Source organism: Vigna unguiculata, chromosome 2 (assembly GCF_004118075.2).
Source record: "Vigna unguiculata cultivar IT97K-499-35 chromosome 2, ASM411807v1, whole genome shotgun sequence".
In the NCBI taxonomy this organism is placed as follows: Eukaryota; Viridiplantae; Streptophyta; class Magnoliopsida; order Fabales; family Fabaceae; genus Vigna; species Vigna unguiculata.
In genome coordinates, this window is record NC_040280.1 from 25,627,117 (window position 1) to 25,651,539 (window position 24,423).

Consider the following 24,423-nt stretch of genomic DNA (forward strand, 5'->3'; position numbering starts at 1 on the left):
TTAATTACATAATCATGTGAGTGACAGATATAGTACAAATAAATAAACTGTGTTTTCTTCAAAATTCATCAAATTATTATACTCCACACCAAAAAAATATTAAATTAAAGAGTAATATATTGCTTCCATTTTCTTTTTCACTTTTAGCTTTTATCTTTATCCTTTTTTGTAGGTCAATTTATAAGCTTTTTTTTTTTTTTTTTGTGGTCCAAGTAGGTTCTATGTGTAGCTTTTTCTACTCAAATCCAACTAAGGTTCTTCTTTTGACTCCATTTTAGACTATTAAACCTAATCTGCCACAATCGTTGGAACTTGAAGTTGAACCACCCTAATCACCGATCTCCCCAATTTGCTAAATAGTCAATTTTTCATAGTCTTATAAGTTTTTTTTTTTTTCTCTATATAAAGTGCCCTTTGAAATTTTAAATTGATTTTTCCATAAAAAAAAATCGTGTCATTTATATAATCCTCTTTATGCTCACATGTTAAATATAATATTTAAAATGAGTTTTTGCACTTCACCCAAAACAAATTATAGAAATTGTGATAAAAAGCTTAATAAGTTGTATTTTAGATTGGGACAAATTGAATTGTGATAAAAAATATTCTGAATAAGTCGCAATTTATTTTAGAAATATTCAAATTCAATTTAACATAGAAACAAAAAGAGAAAACATTGAAAGAATAGTTGATTAGGTAAACTAAAAGTTTCACCAATTGGCAAAAGGTAATAGTAATTAAAAGGTGAGTATTGAGTGGAACTCTACCAGTGTATTTGCTTTAACATCAGAAAAAGGTGTACTTTAGTTAATATACCATTACCCTTCTTCATTAACATTTCTTTTATGTTTTAGTTATGTTAGTTTCTTATCACCAAAAACTTGGATTTTTAAATTAACTAATTTAATTACATAAACTCTATAATTCCTTGAGTTATGATAGAGTACTGTACTTGATTATGGTACTCTGAAAAAAAGAAGATAAGTTGTGTCTTAAAAGCACTCACAAATGCTACAATAACAAATCTACTATAAAATTGATTTTTTTTATTGAGTCAAACTCTACCTAATTCAGGTTCCAATCATGTTAAAATTCTAGATTCTCTAGTGTAGAACTATCTAACTTTGCTTGTGATATTATATTATATTATATCCTTTGTTTAGATTTGTGAAATATTATACCAATGGATTAGACTTGTAAATTGGGCCAAAACATTAATGGTTTTATGTAAAAATCGACCCAGTTCAATACTATTTTACACGTTGGTCCACTGGATGAAATCAAACCATCTAGTATAATAACTTCTATAAGAACTAATTTATTTTAAATGATATTTTAAATTAATTTTTAAAAATCAAAGTTATTTACTAACCTCATTGGAGTTGTTTCAATAAATGCTTCACTATTAATTAGAATTATTTATTAGAATATATTAAGTGGAACTTACTAGTTAAAATGTAAAAGTCATACAAATTTGTAATAATAATAATAATAATAATAAAAATACGAATACGATATATGCTGATAATATGCATATCAAAAAATATATGATAATTTTTAAAAATATTTTAAATATATAATTGTTATCATGTGAATTCAAATTCAAATTATATATATTAAATGTTAGTTATATAAAAAGTTATAAATTATTATTATTATATATTAGATATTTTATTATAAATATAGGTAAAATATTTAATACAATATCAAACACGAATTCGTAATCTAAAGGAAAATATGAGTGTCAAACACGAATTCGTAATTTAAACTAAAATATGAGTGCATCGTAAATAATAAAGTATTTAAAAGGATGTTTTAAATAGTGTTCTTTACTACACCATTTTTTTTCTGCTAAGGTATCATTAATTGCAGATGATGCGTTTGGACCAGGGTAAATAGATTCTAAAAATTTATGTTAGTACTAAGTTATTTTATTTAATCTCTTTTATTAGTTCCTCCCGAATGAAATATTCCGATGTCATACTTTCAATTTTTATTTATAAATATTTTAATTATGAATTGAATACTTATTATATTTTTTTAAATGAATATTCATTTTATATTTATTTCCCTGTTGGATGGGGAAAGGTAAAAAGAACAAAAACAAAAACAGGTTAATTATAAAAGACAGTGACCGAAACCAAATAAGGACAGATTTGGAAGCTCATGTGCCATAAGGACATAGTTGTCCCTAAAAAAATTAATGTTCCTCTGCAATTATTTCCTGGTTTAAATTGATTGCATGATAATACTTCTCTTCATTGTTTCAATAATCTTAGTAATGAATGTGCAAAGATGTGTCAACAGTGGTTTCGAAGAATTTATTGTATGAATGTGACATCAAACGATTATCTTCATAACATATTTAACACCTTCTTGGATGGCCAATTTCAATTGGGCCACATACGAAAAAAAATGCAATTGTTGCATTTAGATGATTTTACTTACAAATACTTAAAAAGAAAAATTAATGTTTCAAAACTAAAATTTCACTTGTTATTAACTTAAGTAGATACCATTACATATAAATATAAATACGAAGTAAGTATTAATATCAATATTTTGTATTGAAGCCGTTAGCATGTATATAAATACGATATATATAATTAAAAAAATAGATTGAAGTTTAAAAGAATACAAATAAATGGCTTCACATGGGTGTGAGCCATGGAGACAAAGATGTGAATGCAAAGACAATGTAATTAAAAAGACAGTTTAAACTAATTAAAGAGAGAAAGAGACGAAAAATGTAACAGTAACAAATAAACATGCATGTGAACATGCATGTGTATAAAAGATCGACATTGACATAGCAACTTCTTGCTTCTTTTCATTTCATTTCACTCCAAACTCTCAACTTTCCTGTTTCATTTTCCTTTATAAATCATCACATGGCTACTTCCCATGTGCATGCATCTCTTACTCATGTGAAAAAAATTAAATGTAAATTCTACAATGAGACCAAACAAGTTTTTCTTTTCATGCAATTTCATCATGCATGAATAATAATATTACATTCAATACTTGATGCATTTCTTAGTCCTCAAGAACACTTGATGCATGTGTGCTTATATGTATTATTATAAGAGATAATGATACTATGACTTCTATTTTTATTTTATGTTTTTATGTGTTTTAGTGTGAGTCATTGATTAATGTATCATTATCTCTTTCACTAAAAGAATCAATGATTCATACTAAACCATATCAGGAAAAAAAAAGGATGAAAATCAAAAAATAGAAATCAAAATATAATTTTTCTATTATTTTAAATGTGCTTAAATTTATAAGATCACAAACATTTATATTGACCTCAACATGCCATGTATTATGGTAATTTATTATTTGAGTAAAAACAACATTTATAGCATCGTTAAATTATTTTTTAACGGAATTTCATTCATTTATGTATTTGACCTAAGTTTAAACTTTATTCAATGAACCTATGGTTGGTGAAGAACTATCACTGCTGTATATATATGATCAATTAAACAAGTGAAAAATAAAATAAAGTAGGATACTGTGCTCAGTGAGAAAAGGGTTCAGTGGGACAATATTGTAATGATGTTTATTAATTATATATGTACTTGAATGTGGACACATTCACCTACATTTGTACACTTACAATTTTTTTTTTCATCATTAAGTACGTACTGTGATTATTCCATGTCTACGTACTCACATGGATATATAATTTTAAGCTGGAAAAAACAAAACGATTATTTTTTTTTCTATTTTTTTAAGGTTTGAGGAATTTCTTTTTAATTATCATATGTTTGTTTATTATGAATATATATTCTCTTGATGCTGTTTAAGCCTGGCAAAGTTAACTGTCTGTTATTTTTAGTTTTACAATGTAATGGTTTTTGTTAATTTTGCATTTTGGTAGTTCAATGACGGGTGGTAATAGGGATAGAGCGAGGAAAATTATACAATGATTCTTATTTTTTAATTTTTATTCTTTAATTTTTAATATGATTTAGTGTGAGTAATTGATTTTTTCAAAAAAAAATATAATGGTATATTAATAATTCATATTAATCTACCTCAAAAACTAAAAAATAAAAATAAAAAAAGAGAATCATAATATTATTATATTAAAGTGAAAAAGGAAGAAATTTGATACTTTCATTCATTTTATTGCTGAAAACGATAGGAATTCAAGCCTCTTGTATTCCAGCTTGTGTGTATGTGAAAAAACGAACAAAATTTATCAAAGGATGTAACAGATATATATAAATGGGCTTTCTCCCTGTTCAGTTACTGGATCTATAATTGGCCCAAGAAGAAAGTGTCATTCAGGTCGCCATTTTTGTCCAAAGAATACAACTAAATATTGAAATTAATTGCATATTTTACTTAAAACAATATTAAATTAAAATATACAAGGGAAGGTAATTTTCATCTTATGAATTGAATTATGGGAATGAATTAAACTCATTTCTAGTAATAATTTACGGGACTCAATTCATTTCATTATAAAACTAGGTTTTGCTTTTCTATTCAAATCACTTTCTCATTCTTATGGGAAAATTTGTAATATAATACCAAATTCAAAGAATCTAATTAAAAACAATTTAGATCGGATAATTTGATTTTTATATATGTAACTAATATTAAAAAAGTTTAAATGAATTCAGTAACATATAACTAATTTAAGACATCAATTGCCACACCTAAATTATGAATATTACTTAGAATAGACTTGAAATGTGTTGATAATGAAGATTAAAACTAATACATGTCTTCGTTGATTAAACTTATTTAATATATTTATGTTTGTCGAGATTAAACTGAATGTAAGCGTGAGAATCTGAGTGACACTGTTTTAAATAATAAAATGTTATTATTATTTTAATAATAAAAAGTTTATATATAAATAGAAATTTCAAAAAGATTTTATTATTTAGAAAACAGTTCATCTCTAGAATATTTAAACATGATTAGAAGACAGTTAAATTAAATTATTTCAATGATGATTAATGGATAAAATTGCCAGACAAATTGTTACTAATACGCTTCTCATATGGAGTTAAATTTTACGGTTTTCATGGAAAATCTAAAACAATTTTAAATTTTAAATAAGTTTCAGAGAAGTTAGTGTTGGAAGTCCCACATCGACTAGAGATAAGGTCAATTCACAATATATATAAATCAGTGCAGTCTTCACCTTACAAGTCCGATTTGGTGAGATTAAATTAGGCTTAAAGTCGTATAAAAATTGTGAAATTTAAGCGCAAATGAAAGGAAAAGAGCGAAGTTGCTTGTAATTATACGGTTGATTTGACTTGACTCATCTTATGAACACTCTTCGTCAACAACAGCAAAGAGGGTCCACTTGGGAAGGAATACAACAACTTTTGCGCTATATTTCTTGCCATGGCCACCCATTGTCAATTCTCAATTAAATGACTCGTAGTTAATGAAAATTGATCATTTTCTCGGATAACCACAAAACATCCTTCTAATGGAATTCTTTTCCACTTACTGTTAGCACTCTTCCCCGTACTTCCTTCTCCACAACCAGAATCATTCAAAAAAACTCTCCTTTCTGCAAATGGCCGAGGCTTTGCTGGGAATCGTAATTCAACACTTCCAATCTTTTGTCCAAGACTAGTTTGCATCCTTTTGGGGTGTTGACCAACAGTCTCACAAGCTTTCCAGCAATCTAACTGCAATCCGTGCTGTCCTTAAAGATGCTGAGAGAAAACAAATAACAAGTCATGCAGTGAAGGATTGGCTGCAGAAACTCACAGACGCAGCATATGTACTAGATGATATCTTGGATGAATGTTCAATTCATTCCACAAAGGTGAATTCTGATTATGTATGTTGTCCGGATATGACACGGACACGGACACGGAAATACGGCTAAATTAAAAAAAGATATAACACGGACACGTCGTGTATATACATATTAAGTTTGAAATTGTCACCTAAGACATTGTCAACTAACACAAAAATGAATCCAATCTATTTATCTAATATCCAATATGTGAAAAGTAGTCATAGAATAAGATTTGTTCCTTATTTTAATCATCAAAATCAAGTTAAAGATGAAAAAATTTCTTTGAGATTAGACATAGTATGTCCTACAAGTATCGTACAAGTGTTGATGTCCGATACGTGTCGGACACGGGACACGCCATTTATGAGGCGTGTCGGAGCATACTTCATGCCTAGCCTGTGTCCATCCTAAGGACATTCTATTTCGTTTCAATATTGGCAAGAGGATGAAAGACATCACCCAAAGATTTCATGATATTCATGAAGAAAAGAGCAGGTTTAATTTAGAACCCGGTGTCACAGAGGTGCAAACAATCGATGATAATTGGCGCAAAACTAGTTCTGACATAACAGAACCTATAGTTTATGGCAGAGATCACGATCCAGCGTTCATCTCGCTCATACAGCCTGCCACAGGAGTAGTACGCAGGAATTATTTTTTATCATATAGCTGATGAAGGAATGAGTCATTTCACTTGTGCATAATCGAAGAGAAGTTTGAGTTTGGACAGATTTCTAAAAGATTTGGAGTTTTGGACCATAAATCAGATCGAAATCATTACTATCACGCTCTACTTCGTCTAGTAAGTCTGAAAATATCCGAGCTAGATAATTTTTTAAAATAAATATTTCAGTTTTCCCTTATATTATTAAATAAATGTGGTTGACAAATGTATTACTGCTTTCTTCAATTAATCATCTGTTACTCTGTATAGCCTTAACTGATATTAGTAACTTTTACATGATTTATTGCTTCATGAAGTGTATATATTGGTGCTGAGTTTAACACTATATTAGAATATTTGAAAATATAAACTTGGGCTGCCTTCTACAAAAGTCTATATTTTGAATCACTGATCTGGTTGCAGTTAATTTGGAAAGTTGTAGCCTATTTTGATTTACTTGTTTTCACTGTTACTGTTTAGTAGTTAGTGAGCAATTGTCATCTTGTTTTCTTTACTGATTTGCTTGTTTTGCTATTACTGACCATGTTTTGGTGTATTGTTTTTAGTTGTTCTTTCTTGTTTTTAACGAATTCTACTGTTTTTATTTACTGATATTTTACTAATTTTCATTTAACTGGTTCTGTTTTTACTAACTTTGTTGACTGTCATTAACTTTTAATTCTGCATATAAAAAATATCGCAACATATATAATATATACTTTAGAGTAAATATACATCAATGTTCATAATTATATATAAGTGTTATCTACGAAATTATATAGGAAATTTTCCTATGTAATTTATTTTTTTATTATCCATAAATATTAGTGTTATTTACAAAATTTTTTCATAAATAAATCAAAATTATTTATGACAAAAATTTGGTGGATAATTTTTTATAGATAATGGACAATTTTTCTTTATAGTGTTTATAGTTTATATATTCTTTAATTTCTTAATTGTTCTAATACGAACAGAGTAATTTTAATATAATAATAGATTACATTAATATTTCTCATTAAATTTAAGTAAAAAAATATAAAAACGCCGCTGCCTCTCGAATTAGTTTATACCCTTTTTATCACGAGGCTCTCTTTCCCGATTATTCTGCATAAAACCAACATTAACTAAAGAAAAATCAAATTAGTTTGAAATCCTTACAACAAATTCTTCTTCGTTATTGTCTACCCTCATAAAAGCTCTCGGTAATACACCACATAGAGATAACTTATACATTATTGGTTATAATTGAAAGTATGATTAGTGTAAGGTCCAGGATAGAAATTAGAAAGTAGATCATCACATAAGAATGTAGATTTGTAAATTTATTAGAAATAAGAAAATAGAACATCATATAAAAATAAAGATTTGTAAATTTATTATTTTAATATCTGGTTAAAATATTTTTTTGTCTCAATTTTTGTCAAGTTTTGTCAAATCAGTCCTAATTTTATTTATGTGCTCAATAGATTCTAATTTTTGTCAATTTTGTTTAATTAGGTCATTTTTTGCTAACACCATCTAAATCATTAACGGTCATGAACAATGAGAGCCACGTACAGATTTCACTTCGTGGTTTTTTTTATTTTTTAATTCTTATTATTATTTTTAAATGTCCACGTGTCAATCCAGCACCGTGACACATGTCAGAATCAATGTTTTATATTCAATTTGATCCCTATATTCGTGATTTTTGTTCAATTTAGTCATAATTTTGTTAACATGAACTAATTTTGTCCTTCTCCAAATTGAAACCAAATTTAATTTTTATATTAAAATTCACATTTTTAAATAAATATTTTTATATAATATATTAAAATTCACATCATTATAATCTTTATATAAAAATTAAATTTGGTCTCATCTTTGACAGAGACAAAATTGGTCAATTTTAACCAAAATTAGGACTAAATTGAACAAAAATAAAAAATATAGGAATCAAATTCAATATAAAATATTTACCATGACACGTGGTATACGGTTGGATTGACACGTGGACATTTAAAAAAATTAAAAAAAATTACAAAGTGACATATGACCGTCACTATTCATAACCGTTAATAATTTAAACAATGTCTAAATGAAACAAAATTGACAAAAATTGGGACCTATTTAAACATAAAAATAAAATTAGGACTAATTTAGATGAAAATTGAGATCAAAAAATATTTTAACCTTAATGTTTTAATGTTTTAGATTGAAAATGATCTTAATATATTGTATTATTATATTCAGGTCTAGTTGATCTTGTGTGTGGCAGTAATTCTCCTAGATCCATCACCCATCTCTTCATGATTTCAGGTACACTGTACTCTCACTGTTTCACTCACAATTTTATAAAATGGCTGAACGACCATAAGAGAGTGCCAAAATGTCACCCAACCCAAAACACCTTTTTCATAGTTGGTTCATGAGAGCACAACATACAAACAGATCCAATATTATAAACAAGAGCCAAATATTTAAACATGATCAGAAGACAGTTAAATTAAATTATTTCAATGATAATGATTAATGGATAAAATTGCCAGACAAATGGTTACTAATACGCTTCTCATATGGAGTTAAAGTTTACGGTTTTCATGGCAAATCTAATAGAATTTTAAATTTTAAACAAGTACAGGAATATGTTAGTTGGAGATATTTTAAATTGGTTGTATCCCTATACGTAAATATTCTAATTTATGAATTTGAAAAATCATTTTCCCTAATTTTAATATACATATGGTCTTTACAACAAGTTTCCCGAATTCTGTATTTTGGTTTTATAAAAGATTGGCGACATAAGTGATAAACATAACGTGGAAAAAGTTGTGAAATTTGAGCGCAAATGAAAGTAAAAAAGTGAGTGGACTTGTTTGTGGAGTGCGGTGAAAGGAAAAGAGCGAAGTTGCTGTGTAATTATATGGTTGATTTGACTTGACTCATCTTATGAACACTCTTCGTCAACAACAGCTAAGAGGGTCCACTTGGGAAGGAAGAGGACAACTTTTGCGCTGTATTTCACCGATTGTCAATTCAATTAAATGACTCGTAGTTAATGAAAATTGATCATTTTCTCGGATCACCCCAAAACATCCTTCCACTGAAATTGTTTTCCACTTACTGTTAACACTCTTCCCCGTACTTCCTTCTCCACAACCAGAATCATCCAAAAAAACTCTCCTTTCTGCAAATGGCCGAGGCTTTGCTGGGAATTGTAATTCAAAACTTGCAATCTCTTGGCCGAGACCAACTTTCATCGTGTTGGGGTGTTGACCAACAGACTCAAAAGCTTTCCAGCAATCTCACTGCAATTCGTGCTGTCCTCAGAGATGCAGAGAGAAAGCAAATAACAAGCCATGCTGTGAAGGATTGGCTGCAGAAACTCACAGATGCAGCATATGTGCTGGATGATATCTTGGATGAATGTTCAATTCACTCCACAAAGATGCATTCTCTTGATGGTCATACTTCATGCCTATCCCGTCTCCATCCTAAGGACATTCTCTTTCGTTTTCATATTGGAAAGAGGATGAAAGACATCACCCAAAGGTTTGATGTCATTCATGAAGAGAGACGCTCGCTTGGATTGTGTGTCGGTGTCACAGAGAAGCAAGTAGTGGATGATGATGATGATTGGCGCCAAACTACCTCTGTCATTACCGAACCCATATTCTGTGGCAGAGACCGGGATCGAGAGGAAATTGTGAAGTTTCTCTTGGAAGAGGCTAGTAACAGTGAAGACCTCAACATTTATCCCATAGTTGGTATGGGTGGACTTGGGAAAACAACTCTTGCCAAGCAGGTCTTCAATGATCACAGGGTATGCAAACATTTTGACTTGACAATTTGGGTGTATGTTTCTGTTGATTTCAATATGAAGGAAATTCTGCAATCCATCATAGAATATGTCACTGGACAAAACCCCAATTTCCAATCTTTAGAAACAATGCGGAAAAAGATTGAAGAAGTGTTGTGCAACAAGAGATATTTACTTGTTCTTGATGATGTGTGGAATGAAGACCAAGAACAATGGAAGCATTTGAAGGGGATGTTACAGTGTGCAAGGGGAGCAAAAGGAGCTACCGTTTTGGTCACAACTCGACTGGAGGAATGTGCTTCCACCATGGAGACACATCATGCGCACCATTTGAAAGAATTGTCAGGAGAAGACAGTTGGTCATTGTTCAAAAGCTTTGCGTTTGGACCAAACAGAGAAGAGAGAGAAGAGCTTGTGGCAATCGGCAAAGAAATAATGAAAAAATGCGTTGGTTCTCCGCTTGCAATCAAAACACTGGGAAGCATTCTGCGTCATCAAAATGAGGTAACACAATGGGAAAATGTAAAAGAAAGTGAGATTTGGGATATCCGGGAGGAAAGTAGTTTAATGACCGGTGAGGAAAATGCTATTATGCGTGTTTTGAAACTAAGCTACTTTAATCTGGAGTTGTCGTTGAGGAGATGCTTTTCTTTCTGTGCAATCTTTCCCAAAGGCTTTCAAATTGTGAAGGAAGAATTAATTCATTTTTGGATGGCTAATGAATTTATTAAATGTGAAGGAAGTGTGGGAGTAGAGGATGTGGGTAATTATGTGTGGAGAAAATTATACTCTAGATCATTTTTTCAAGAAGCAAAGTTTGATGAGTTTGGGATGATTATAAGTTTCAAGATGCATGACCTATTTCATGATCTTGCACAATTTGTTATGGGCGAAGAATGTGTGGTTATTGAGACAGGGAGATTTACTGAGTTGTCTGCTAGAGTTCACCATTTGCGATTGTTAAATTATGATGTTCCCGTCGATATGTCTGCTTTCAAGAAAATTGAATCCATGCGGACTATTCTGGGTTATGGTAATTTTAGTCAGTTGCCATCAAACCATGGTGTACGAGCATTATGCACAAAATCTTTTCCAAGGATTCCACTGAATGATTTAGTACATTTGAGATACTTGAGTATGCGTGGCCGTTTGGGGGCAAGTGTGCTTAATTCAATTTGTGGGTTGCCGAAATTGCAAATATTGAAACTGAAATCTTGTACCGATGTTGAGCTACCCAAAAACTTGACACAATTACAGGATTTAAGACATGTTTTGATTGATGATTGTGCTTCAATAGCAGAAATGCCTCCGAATATTAGCAAGTTAAGGCATCTAAGAACACTCAGCATTTTCGTTGTGGGTTCAAAGCCAGGGTGCGGGTTAGCAGAGTTGCACAGCTTAAAACTGGGAGGCGCGCTGAGAATCAGAGGCCTAAACAACGTCCCCAGTGAATGGGATGCTAAACAAGCAAATCTGATTGGTAAGAAGGAGTTGAATATCCTGCACTTGTCATGGGATGGTAGTGCTAATTCAAAAAGTAGTAATGTTAGTGTGGAGAGAGTACTGGAAGCCCTGGAACCTCCGTCAACTCTGAAGAGTTTTGAGATGAATGGATATGAGGGAAAACAGCTATCCAGTTGGATGAGAAGTTCCATAGTTTTGAGAGACTTGGTGAAAGTTAAGCTCTGGAACTGTGGAAACTGTGAGGAGCTTCCCCCATTTGGTAAACTACCACACCTGAAAAGGCTAGAACTGAGTGGAATGAAAAATGTGAAGTGCATAGATGGTGAGACGTATGACGGTGCGGAGGAGATGGCATTTCCATCGTTGGAGGAATTGAGTGTGTATTATTTACCGAATTTGGAGAGGTTGTTGAGGGATGAAGGAGTAGAGATGCTCCCTCGTCTTTCCCAATTAACAATTAAAAAGGTCTCCAACTTTAAATTCCCACGTCTTCCTTCTGTTGAGAAACTTTATGTTGAAAGCATTGACGATGTGGAAAGGGTTGTGGGGAATACGCCTTGTCTAAAGACCCTGAATATTGTCTCGATTAAAGGAGTAAAGACACTACCTGACAAACTCGGCATGCTGAATGCATTAGAGGTCCTTTACATTGATGATTGGTATGATTTGAAGTATTTTCCAGAACATGTCTTGGAAGGTCTAACTTCTCTTCGAATCTTACGTATTTATAGCTGTGAGAAATTAAAATCCTTGTCTGAAGGTGTTCGACATTTGGCATGTCTTCAGCGTTTGATAATCTGCGGTTGTCCAGAGCTGGTGGCTCTACCAAACAATATGAGCCAACTAACTGCCCTTCAGCACGTGTCAATCATTTTCTCCACATTACCAGATGGCTTACAACGTGTCCCCTCCCTACGTTCTTTGTATATATCCGATTGCAAGTCTACTTCATTGCCGGACTGGCTGGGAGACATCACTTCCCTTCAAGAATTAGACATTTGGTATTGTAAGGAGTTGAGGTCACTGCCGAGTAGCATTCAACGCCTCACCAACTTGTCTTCTTTAAGTATAAGCAACTGTCCTTATCTGAAGAAGCGGTGCAATAGGGAAACAGGAAAGGATTGGCAATACATAAACCACATTCCAAATATAAAATGCGAATAAACATTTTGAGGTAAGTGAATGATTGTTTAATTTCAACACAAATTACCTCTTCTTGTAACAACTAAGGTTTTAACTGAATCGTAATCTATTCTTTGTTAGTAATTTCAAAAACATTACCTCTTCAACACAAATTACCTTTTATGATAATCATAATCTATCTACGCAATTATTTCATATATTTGCAGCAGTGCCAACACCACCTTAAACTAAAAAATACCTCTAACGCATGTTTGGTTTGGTTTTGTGGTGCTTAAATTTTTATGATCTATACGTTTCTTTCTCTTGGCTTCAACATGCCATGTATTCTGGTCATTTTTATTTGAGTAAAAAAAAGAAAATACTTATAGCATCATCAAATTATCTTTTATACACTTCTTTTCCATGACTACCTACGTACTGTGATTATTCCATGTCCACGTACTCACTTGGATATATAATTTTAAGCTGGAAAAAACAAAAAGAAAAAAAAATCTATTTTTATAAGGTTTGCGACATCTTTTTTTAATTATTATATGTTTGTTCATTAAGAATATATATATATTCACATGATGCTGTTTGAGCCTGGAAAACTAACCGTCTGTTATTTTTTAGTTTTACAATGTAATGAATTTATTTATTTTATTATGCATAACTTATTTAATTTTGCATTTTGCTAGTGTACCAAAGTCACCTTCACTTCAATGAAGGGTGGTAGAAAGGATAGAGTGAAGAGGGCATATCCTGTCTCTGCTAAACAGCTGATCAGATACTGAAAAATGGAAGAAATTCGGTATTTTCGTTCATTTTGTTGCTGAAAACGATAGGAATTCAAACCTGTTCTATTCCATCTTGTGTGTCTGTCAAATAACAACACAAACAAAATTCCTTCAATGATGTTACAGATTTACAAATGGCTCTGTCCATTTCAGTTACTGTGTCTTTAATTGCTCCAAGAAGAAAGCGCTATTCAGGTCTCCATTTTCGTCCAAAGATCGCAACCAAATATTGTGATTTGCGGAAGATTTTAAATCAAATTATGTATATAAATGATGATAATTTTCACCTTAGAAGATATGAGAATGAATTATGCTCTGTAATCATTCAATTCATTTCATCATGAAACTATGTTTTTCTTTTCCATTGAAACCAGTTTCTGTTCCTTATAAGAACAATTTTAATATAATATCAAATTCAAAGAATCTTATTAAAAATAATTTAGATTGGATACTTTGACTTTTATACATGTAACCAATATTAAACGAGTTTAAAAGAATACAGTAACATCAAACTAACTTAAAACATCGATTGAAAAGTCTAAATTATAAATATTAATCAGAATAGAATTGAAATGTATTAAAAGATTAATACTGAAAATTAAAACAAATACACGTTTTAATAAGATAATTAATATTTATTTTAATTATACAAGTTTATTTGCATGAGCATGTTTATAAACTACATTTATAACTGTCAATTTAATTCATTCCCATCCAATAAAACAAATAATTCTCCCTTTTCAGTTTATTTAGTACAATTTTAACCATTTACATCAAATAAAATTGAAAATTGTGTTACTAATATTGTTTTAAGAAATCCAAAGTGAAGCCTAACCTTGTTTTCATGAGAACTTAATAAGAGAATAAGGTGTATTGCTAATGAAGACTTCCTCTGTGTTTTGGACCCCTGTTTTACACCATCTAAATTATTATCTGTTCGATGAACCCTATAATTACCCTTAATTTCGAACTATTTCAAAATACGTATATTTAACCCATTTTTAATTATTCGTTTCAGAATATTTTATGATAAAATTTAGTCACCAAATTACATTTGAAACAAAATTTAAAATTTATTCTAACTTATTCTTTTAAATGGTGTGAAATATGAGCCTATTCAACATAAATTAACTGCCATCCAATTCTGAACCATTGGTAGATGATAATCTCACAGACATCAAAGTATATTATATCATAATCATCTGAACCATCATAAAAACAACGTTTTATTATGACCAAATTCGTTGGAATACATCATATCACCGTCACCACCTTTCACGAAATTCGGAAATTCCAGTTAGACGCAGCTCGAGCAATGACAGATGAAGATCCCTTAATTAGGAGATTCTGAGAAAGCTTTTCCCTAATCATTTCCAAAGGTATTAAATTTGCGCTTCTGGAACAAAGAGAGATAGGGTCAAAGTATTAAACCAAAACATGAAAAAATTTTCAAACATTAAATGCAATTGCAATCGATTGCAATGCACTTCAACAAAATATAAAAATATGGATAACATAAACTGATATTTTATCAGAATTCAGTGATCAATTGTCCAGATACGTTTCTGCATGCAAAGTAGTTGCATGTCTAAACTTCTGTTCATGTTATACACAGTTCACAAAGCTTATCTATCTACATTAATCAATTTTATTAACATATCAGTTCATCATCATTGATCAAGATAGAACTTGAATGATTTATTTCCCATCTTTACAGGTCAATAACACACGCCAGCAGTTGAAGATGATCCTGTATCCTTCACAGGAAGTGACGAGTTGAGGACCATTCCTCCAGCACTGCAGTGATTGGCCCTAATATCACCAAGCTTCCTGGGACTGTAGTCTTCCATGTTGCATACTGTCTCTGTTTTCACTTTTCCCATCTCAGTAGTGATTGTTTTCAGACGGATACGCTCAGCTCTCGAGCCAATAACTTGCCCAAGGATAGAAGCTATAATGGTCAGTGCCATAGCTGATTTAGGCATCACCACTGATTTCCGAAGCATGGCTATAAAGGGAACAGCAGCATGCACGGCCACAAACCAAGATAACGAGAATTTCGCGGTATGTTCCTTCCACATGCCAAAGGGCACGTTAACCGCCATGCCCAAAGCTGCAATAACAAGCATTTTTGCAGGAAGAGGCTGAGGGCGCAAGGTTTTCACAAGGGCTGTTCGGGCAAGGGCAGCCCTTGCGGCAACAACTGCTGGTGGACATTTAAGCTTCATTCCACTTGGTGGCCGAAAAGCTGTTGCAACAAGGGGTAGAACGTTGCCTACAGCTCTATAAGACTTGGCAATTGGGCAATTTCCGTTTGCCAACCATTCGTTTCCAAGGGCCTCGTGCTTTGATACATCACCCTTCTGGAATGAAGCACGACAGAGAAAGAAAATTCAATGCAAATCGAGTTTTGAATGTTACGTAACCTAGTTGACAGAGTTAGTAAGCAACACGAAAAGAAAATCATGATTGCCAACACTGACAGCAAAGTTATTGATAATAAGATGGGTGTAAATTTATCAAAATGGTAGACAATTCGATCATTGATGATCTTGTGCCCATAATAAAATCACATTTTTCCTAACAGAAACTAACTTCATGATGAAACGCTAAACGATACAACGGATTTCCTTCAACAAATATGGTTTCAAGTGTGTGTGAGTGTGAAATAAGACGAGAAATGTAAAAAGAAGATAAAATAAAACGTTTACCTGAGATGAGTGTTCCTTTTTATTTGATGATTCGGAATTGTTCTGCTTCTTCCATTTCTCGGAAAAATTCCCAAAACTAAATGTGCCTCCTGGTCCAAAGGTTGACAAACTAATGGTGGCAGCTTTCCCCGCTAAAGGGTTGAAAACAGGCAAAGAAACAGCAGCTTCTGCACTGCCACTGTCAAAGTCAGTTTTGTCAGTTAGGGGAACCACCCCATCCTTCCCATGAAATAGCTTAAATGCCATGTTAAAACTGGGACCATCTTCAAATATAGGACCTTTGGCTCCATGCACCTAAACATTGAAAATGAAGAAACAGGTTCACATATTGGCTCAAATATGAACGAACTACGATACAAGATTGGTAGAAAGGACACAAAGATGAATGGCTTACAGGAGTGGAGATTTTGGCTTGGAAGAAAGAGAAATTTGTAGGTTCATTGATGTTCCTTAAAAACGGGCACCTTTGAATGTCATTCACATCAAAAGGGCACTCAGATCCATCCCCGTTCATTCCCTTTGAAAAGAAGTCCATTGTTTGCTGAAACAATTTCTTCTAGAAAGAAGAAAAAAAATCATAAATCAGGTGACATCAAAACCAATCATATTAGAGAGAATATACGTCACTTTGCAAGGAACAAAGGTCACAATCACATAAATCCACATGTCATGAAATATAAGACAGAAATGAAAGATCTAAAAGGAGTAAATGTGAAAAAACAAGAAAATTATGCTTGTAGCATCAATGGATCTATTACAAGGGAACAAAAACATCAAGGGGAGAAAATGTATAGATCCATCTCTCAATCATTGTCTTCAAAATTAAATAACAACTTACATGTGTGTTGAAAACATAAAGACTAAAGCTACTAGCCCTCAGTAAAAAATGTGAGAAACTATGTGAGAGCAAACAACTAGACTCGCATGCTTTGCAAACCAAAATGAAGCACATTTTTGTTCATAAAGAAGCTAAAAGTAAAAAATGAACACAGATATATCAGAACAGAATCCCCCATAGTTCCCTGTTCACGTCAGGGGAAAATGCTACGGCATGACAAATCCACACAAATCGAATAAAATTGTGCTACAATTAAAAATTGTAGAGTGCATCGTTATCAATGACATTCTACAGCTACAGTATCATGCAACGATTGAAAACTTCAACACAACACACATACACATGCACACCGATAAATAATCATAATTCAAAATTATTAAGGCCAGTCCAGTGCGTACCAATCAATCAATTATAAAAGAACGGGGAAAATGCAGAAATTGCGAACCGTGAAAATATTGATAAAGTTAAACCCTAACGAAAAGCATGAATCCGTTTCCCTCCCCGAATATATAATGCAAACGATTGAACAGAGAGAAGGAAACTAAGCTACGGGAAAGCGAAAATCGAAAAAACGAGAAGAAAGAAGAAGATACCGTAACCAGAGAACTGCGAAGACGTGTGGCTACCACAGGCACGTGGGAAGGGAGCACACGGGTTTTAAAGAGATGAACGACACGTGCCTTCACTAGTGTATTTTTTTTGTGAACCTCGTGCGACCGCAACCTTCAACTATTTGGAATCTCTGCGTGGAAATTAAATTCACAGGAAAAACTAAATCAACTTTTATCCGTTGTTTCAGTGTAATTCATTTTACAATTATTTAATTACCTTATTTCTCACTTAATTTTAAGAAATTCTATCTGTTATTATAATAAGGGTCCTAATAAAATCACGGTTTAAGTATAATTAATAGTCATTAACTTCATAAACATTTATATTAAAATCTAAAATAATTAACTTCACAATTAAAATAACATAAATTCTTAATTTAATAATTATTAATGTAGTTTTCATAATTTATTTAAAAGATAAAAAAATGTCCCTAGGTATTATACATCTATAATCTATAATTTATTTGATACACATAAAATAAAAGTTAATAAAATTATTAAATAATTTATGTGTTTAAGACTTTATTATATAATGTTTATGAACATTTTTATCATATAAATAAAATAAAATTACGTTAATAATTATTATGATCAAAATTTACATTATTTTAATTAATAAAATTAATTATTATAGATTTCAAACATAAATATAGTATAATAAATGATTATTAATTATACCTTCAGATTATTTTTAAGACACTGATCAATATTCTCCTTATAATAAATAAATGTACTAGAAAAGGGTTTGTATAAAGAATAAAACATGCATTTTTTCGAATTATATAAAAATAAATAAAATAATAATAATAATAATAATAATAATAATAATAATAATAATAATAATAATAATAATAATAATAATAATAATAATAATAATAATAGACAATACATATGAATATGGATATGTACCTCTTAGTAAATTTTTATAGCACAAAAGTTCTTAAGAACTCTATGTAAGTGTTAATATCATAAGGAGGAGAAAGCGATAATAGTGTATTAAAAAACAAACCCTTAGATTGTTTATATAGGGTTTTGAAGGTAACCAATTTTTTATCATAATCACAAAATCACAATAATAATATATGTTATCTTCTGTATTGTTTTTGTAATATTTTGAAGATAACTAATTTTTATCATAATCACAGTGACAATATTTGTTATCTTTTATTATCAATAAATCAATTACAATATCGTAACATAATCTATTTCTAAAATAATGCAATAATATGTGTCATTTTTTATACTGACAAATAATAAGAAAATTATAATATATTTTATTTATAAATATATAACAACACTTATTATTTATCAATAAATTAAGTAAAAATTACAATATATTTTATTTATGAATATAAATACGTACACTATATGTAAGATAATAAAACAGACTAATTCAACCTGTTTTGATCCTAAATCGTTAAAAATGACTTGATTGGATTGACCCCACCATCAAAACCTGTTACTTTATTTTTTTAATTTTAACTTTATTTTTATTTTTTATTTTTAAAATTTGTTTAAATATATATTAAAAACATTTAATAATATAAATATTTTCTAATTTTTTTATTAATTAATGTTTTTAATAAGATAAGTTACGATACTATTACGTATCTACATATTAAAAATTTAATATAAAAATTTAATTTTTTAAATGATTTATATAAAATTTTAAATTAAAATAAATAAAAAATTGGTTAATGGATAGCGAGCTACATAGACCTAGTCATATAAGATGGTGGATTGAAAATTTTAACTCATCCGAACTCATTTTGACAGACTCGCAAAATAGCTCACGGGTTAGCTCGTGGACCACAACTCATTTTTCTGGTCTAACTACGTGTATGTTTACGTGTATTTTTTTATCATAACTATTATGAATAATTAATTTAATTTAAAAAGATAATTAAATTTAAATAAATAATGATTTTGAAAGATCAAATAATAAACTAACATTTTAGTTTAAAAATTAATTAAACTTAAATTATCAGTATAAAATAAAAATATAATTATTGTAATTTAAAATAATAGAATTATTTAATAGGTATAATCGAAAAGGAAATGTATATAAAAATATTTTTATATATAGATATAGATATTATAACATTAGTGTGGTGAAATCATTCCATTTAGGATAATCATTGGTTTGATACATTAAATTATTTAATTTAACGATAAAAATATTAATCTCTTTAATAAGGATTAGGATATTGGATTTTTGATTTGTGTGGCAAATTGGCAATATAGGTTTAGAGAAAATTAATCAAATTATTACGCTAATTAGCGTTTCAATAAAATAATGTTAATTTCATTAACCATTAGAGAAAAAAAAAGTAACAATATTTTCCTTTATTCTTTAGAACTCTATCTTATTTTCAAAGTAAGGTACAAATGTCAAAAAACTTCAATAAATTAATCTATCATATTGGACATTACAAAATCATTCATTGGTATCTAGGATTGATGAATATTTTCTCCAATAGTCAGTCAATAATTTTATAAATTTATATTTATATCTACATTCATTCAATAGGTTTTTTTTGAACATGATGTACAAAATGAAAATATAACAAATAACTTATTATTTATTGTATTAATGTCATATTCAAGAAAATATTTATTTTATTCTTAAAATTTATTATTAACATCAAAAAATAATTTTAACCATGAAAGAATTTTAATCATTAGTTAGTACCTTTCCGTCTCACAGTTACGGTTAGGATAATTCTCATAACATTTTGAACAAACAAGCATTAAAACATATCTATAATGATCAACTGCATCAGCTAAATAGTAAAATGGTCGAGATCAAAAGACATGGTTTGACAGTTGCATTGTCGGCAGCGATAACCGTCGCACCAACACCACATAATTATGTCCTGTATATACAGAATTAGGCCCAAACTGCTTTTACATATTTAAGACAGAGGAACTTGAAACAAGTGAAACTGAGCTCCAAAAAAGACAACAAGGGCTTGCAAAATTTCAATATCCTCCAAATCTTCCATGCATTGTATTAGTGCTTCCATATGAAGCAGTTGCTGCACCGGAACCAGGACAGTCTCTTGCCCAGTGGCCAGGTTGATGGCATTTAAAACATTCACCAGAAGCACCACCACCACCACCTGATCCACCATATGATGCCCTGTTGGAAAAGCCCCCTCCTGAAGACTGTCCAGACACATTTCTAACATTTGGGCAAAGTATAGAAGTATGACCAGAACCTCCACAGTTGGTGCATGATGTATATGCACCAGCAGCACCTGCTGAACCAAAATTGCCATATTGGTTTCCATATTGTTGTTGACCCACTTGATTTGCTGGCATCCCAAAATCTCTATTACTATTAGTGCTACTCTTTATTGGGTTATAAGCTGGTGGCATTACTTGACCAGTTTCAACAGTCCCCATTCCAGTATTACCGGATAACGAGTTGGTAACGGTGGTAGCACCTTCTGATTTCCCAGTCAAGAGTTTATCAATCAATTCCAAACTAACTCTGGATTTAGATGCATAGTTTACCTTTTCTGCTTTAACCACAGTTGACTTAACGCGTTGTTCATCACTGAATGTTTCCTCCTTTACTTTCAACTTGAACACGTACTCGGTGAAGATAACCTTCCGGATGATTTCAGCAAATCTTTCATCATCTTGCTCTTCATACTTCAGATAATACAAATCTTTTGCAGGCATGCCCATGATCTCCTCACCACTCTCCTGGAAAGCAGTAACCCATGTTACACCTGTGTGATCCATTATCTGGAATGACAGTATGTACCTATAATCACAAGCGTCAACAGATTGGTTACACCTATCACAAATCCATTTTCCATCACCATTGTTAGTCACTTTTTTGTTACATTGTCTATCCCCTATCATGATAGGACATCCTGGGTAACAGAAGTTATCACACTTTAGGTATGAAATAGTTGCACAGACCGATATCCAATCAGGCTTCTCTGAAGTCCCTAACTTCTCATCTTTAATTTGAGATACAGTTTTCCGATTATCATTCTTAGGAAAACTAGATGTATCTCTGGAGATAGAGAGAGTTGGAACATTCTTCCCTTCATTTTCAAACCATCTTTTCAGTGTGTAAGCCTCTGGAAAATCAGGCTCTACGAACAGTAGGCTAGTCATTATAGTCCCAACAGACTTTCCATTGAAATCATTAATTCTGACAGTTTTTGCAGCTAAAACTGGAAATTTCCCATCATCACAAATATTTTGCAGCCTTTGTCCTTCCACGTTGCAAAAATTTCCCCACAATGTTAACTCAACACTTCGGCCAGACATGTCTTTCAACTGGAGTGTTCTCTTCTGAGTTTCAGTACCATTTTTTCTCATGATCGAAGCTGTAGGGCTAATTGAAGTCACCACACCAATCACATCCACTATGGTATTGCTTTCCAAACTTTCAATTTCACTAATGGGGCGAAAATTAAAAGTCTGCTTTGGAATTGAGTTATCATCATCAGGGCATGGTTGTATGATCGATGTCATATCAAGGGTTAACTCTTGATCATTGGGAAGGTGATTGAAATTCTTCTGAGCTGGCTTTATGCTTCCCCTGGAAACTAGGTATACCTTACCAGCTTCAATCAAATTATAGAACTGATCAGCCACACTATTGAAGCAAGTTGCCCGAATCTGCCCACCATCAGAATCCAAAAGGTCAAATGAAAACACCTTGCCATCACCTCGAGCATTGTTATAGTGCCTGAGTTCTCCCTTAGCTGTTACTCTGGCTTTAATTGTCCACATATTCTGGTAAGGATTCAATGCTGCTATTGGAATTATCCTAGGGGGAGCTTCATTTTTTCCAATTGGCCCTCTGTTAGTGTACATTGGAGATGGTTGCCGATACATAGGCTGAGGTGCACGAGAAAAAGAGTTTGGCAAGGTCCTTGAAGTCTCAGATTGGGGATGACGAATACCCATGTTCTGATCACCATGAGATCCAGTAAATGGTGCTGATCTAGAAAAATTAGCTCCGGGTTCTACTTTAGGATATGTAGGAGGTGCATTACTAGAATAACTAGATCCAGGGTTGGAAATACCAGAATAAACACTACTGGCAGGAGCATTCATTCTTGGATGATCTGGAGATGGTACGGCCATATTCGGTCTAGCAGGCATGCTGCCTACATTCGGTCTAGCAGAAATGCTGCCTGGGTGTGAACGGTTATTCAAAGATTGTGAATTTCCAGGGGTGACTCCTGATTGACCAGTGCCCGATTCTGCAGATCCATCTTTTGGTAACGCAACAGGTTCTCCAATCAACTCACACTTTTCCACTACAACGTCTAGGTCAATGATGACAATGATCCTGTTCCCAACAATTAGACAGCCAAATCATGATCTAAATGGGAAAAAAATACACCTACAATTAACATGCAAAACTGTCTCCCACTGAGCACTGACAGTAAATCATTCAACCAAAGCAATCACGGAACTATAAAATCACCACAAGAAATAATCACCCATGAAAATTCTTTCTCTTGAGCCCATTAGATTATCAAGTCTTGAAAAACACAAATTTAATACAGAGAAAACATAACGTAAATGAAATGCATTAGCAGTGAAAGATAATACATGCATTAGATATGAAACATCAAAATAAAAACAAAAACCAGCCAAAGCACGGATATTAAAACAGCTTGCAACGTCAACATTTAGGTTCTGCAACAGCACTGCAACTCAGCCACAATTGGTATTCAGGATTCTTCCACGATATCAAGAACCGCAACCAACCGCTACCCAAATTCAACCACAAGCATTCAATGAAAATCCCGCCCAAAAGAAGAATAGGAACGCTTAAAAGTATCACCACTATCCAAAAAAATTCACACAATGATATAAAATGCATTTCACCTTTTTCTCACAGAAATTTCAACAACTTGGAAAAAAAAATTAAGACAAAACCTGTCAACAAGATGTAGAACTCACTTGCGGTTCTGGACATCGTTGCAGATGAACTGTGTGAGCCTAACGACGGAACCTTTCTGCAACTTTGCAGAATGAACTAGTTCGTTCATCTGCGTGGCGAGCATGCCTTGCTGGTAAAAGGAACCGTCAGATAGAACCAGCCGGTACCTCTCGGTGTTATTGGCTTGTTGCGACTGCACCAGCTTCAAATCTATAACTTGCAACACTGGTTTCAAACTACTGGAACAATTGGCACCGCATATTTCTTTTATGGCCCCTGGCGTCAGTGACCCCGCCATTGTTGTTGTTCTCTTCTTATTTCGTTTTGCTGAAAAAATGAGGATCGAAAAAAGAAAACCCCAGAAAATGGGATCGAATCAAACACAAAGTGAAAGTGGGAGGTTACAAGAGAGTGTGAAACCCTAGCGCGATTCAATAATTGTAAAAGGCGCCATAAGTGGTTTCGATAGAGAGAACCGCGAACTGCGAATGGGGGAATTAATTCTGAAATGTCCATAAAGAGTATTGGGAATTTTTTAATTCCTACCGTATCCCTAAAACTTGTGATGACTTATTTGACCTTTACATAACTTAATAACATGTGACAAATTTATTTTTAAATTTTATAATTATTTAATTAGTTATTGAAATACACAATTTATGCTTAAATATTGTAATTTTAAGTAATAAATAGATAAATT

The 24,423-nt window shown here is 31.8% G+C and overlaps 3 protein-coding genes across 10 annotated transcripts in view; 1 reads left to right on the forward strand and 2 right to left on the reverse strand.

The window, feature by feature from the left end:
* Window positions 1-9,462: 9,462 nt before the first annotated feature.
* LOC114173420 (putative disease resistance protein RGA4) overlaps window positions 9,463-24,423 on the forward strand; it is a 69,788-nt gene continuing 54,827 nt past the window's right edge. Inside the window, exon 1 of the mRNA XM_028057804.1 lies at window positions 9,463-12,892. Within this exon, the coding sequence (XP_027913605.1) occupies window positions 9,628-12,882 (3,255 nt within the window). The 5' untranslated portion in view covers window positions 9,463-9,627 and the 3' untranslated portion in view covers window positions 12,883-12,892. The remainder of the gene's footprint in view (window positions 12,893-24,423) is intronic.
* Window positions 15,149-17,902, reverse strand: LOC114173425. 8 transcript variants are annotated; one of them, XM_028057815.1, is made up of 5 exons: window positions 17,780-17,902; window positions 16,743-16,904; window positions 16,349-16,642; window positions 15,319-16,000; window positions 15,149-15,283 (listed from the first exon to the last, which is right to left on the reverse strand). In XM_028057815.1, the coding sequence occupies exons 2-4, from the start codon at window positions 16,881-16,883 to the stop codon at window positions 15,356-15,358; spliced, it is 1,080 nt and encodes a 359-aa protein (XP_027913616.1). In that variant the 5' UTR covers window positions 16,884-16,904; window positions 17,780-17,902; the 3' UTR covers window positions 15,149-15,283; window positions 15,319-15,355. The 8 variants fall into 8 exon arrangements, with proteins under 8 accessions (XP_027913616.1, XP_027913615.1, XP_027913614.1 ...); XM_028057814.1 differs by having other exon boundaries at window positions 15,149-15,278; window positions 15,314-16,000; XM_028057813.1 differs by having other exon boundaries at window positions 15,149-16,000.
* Window positions 20,548-24,212, reverse strand: LOC114173421 (replication protein A 70 kDa DNA-binding subunit A). Its single transcript, XM_028057805.1, has 2 exons — window positions 23,744-24,212; window positions 20,548-23,123 (listed from the first exon to the last, which is right to left on the reverse strand). Exons 1-2 carry the CDS (start codon window positions 24,019-24,021, stop codon window positions 20,780-20,782), a joined length of 2,622 nt encoding a protein of 873 aa, XP_027913606.1. The 5' UTR covers window positions 24,022-24,212; the 3' UTR covers window positions 20,548-20,779.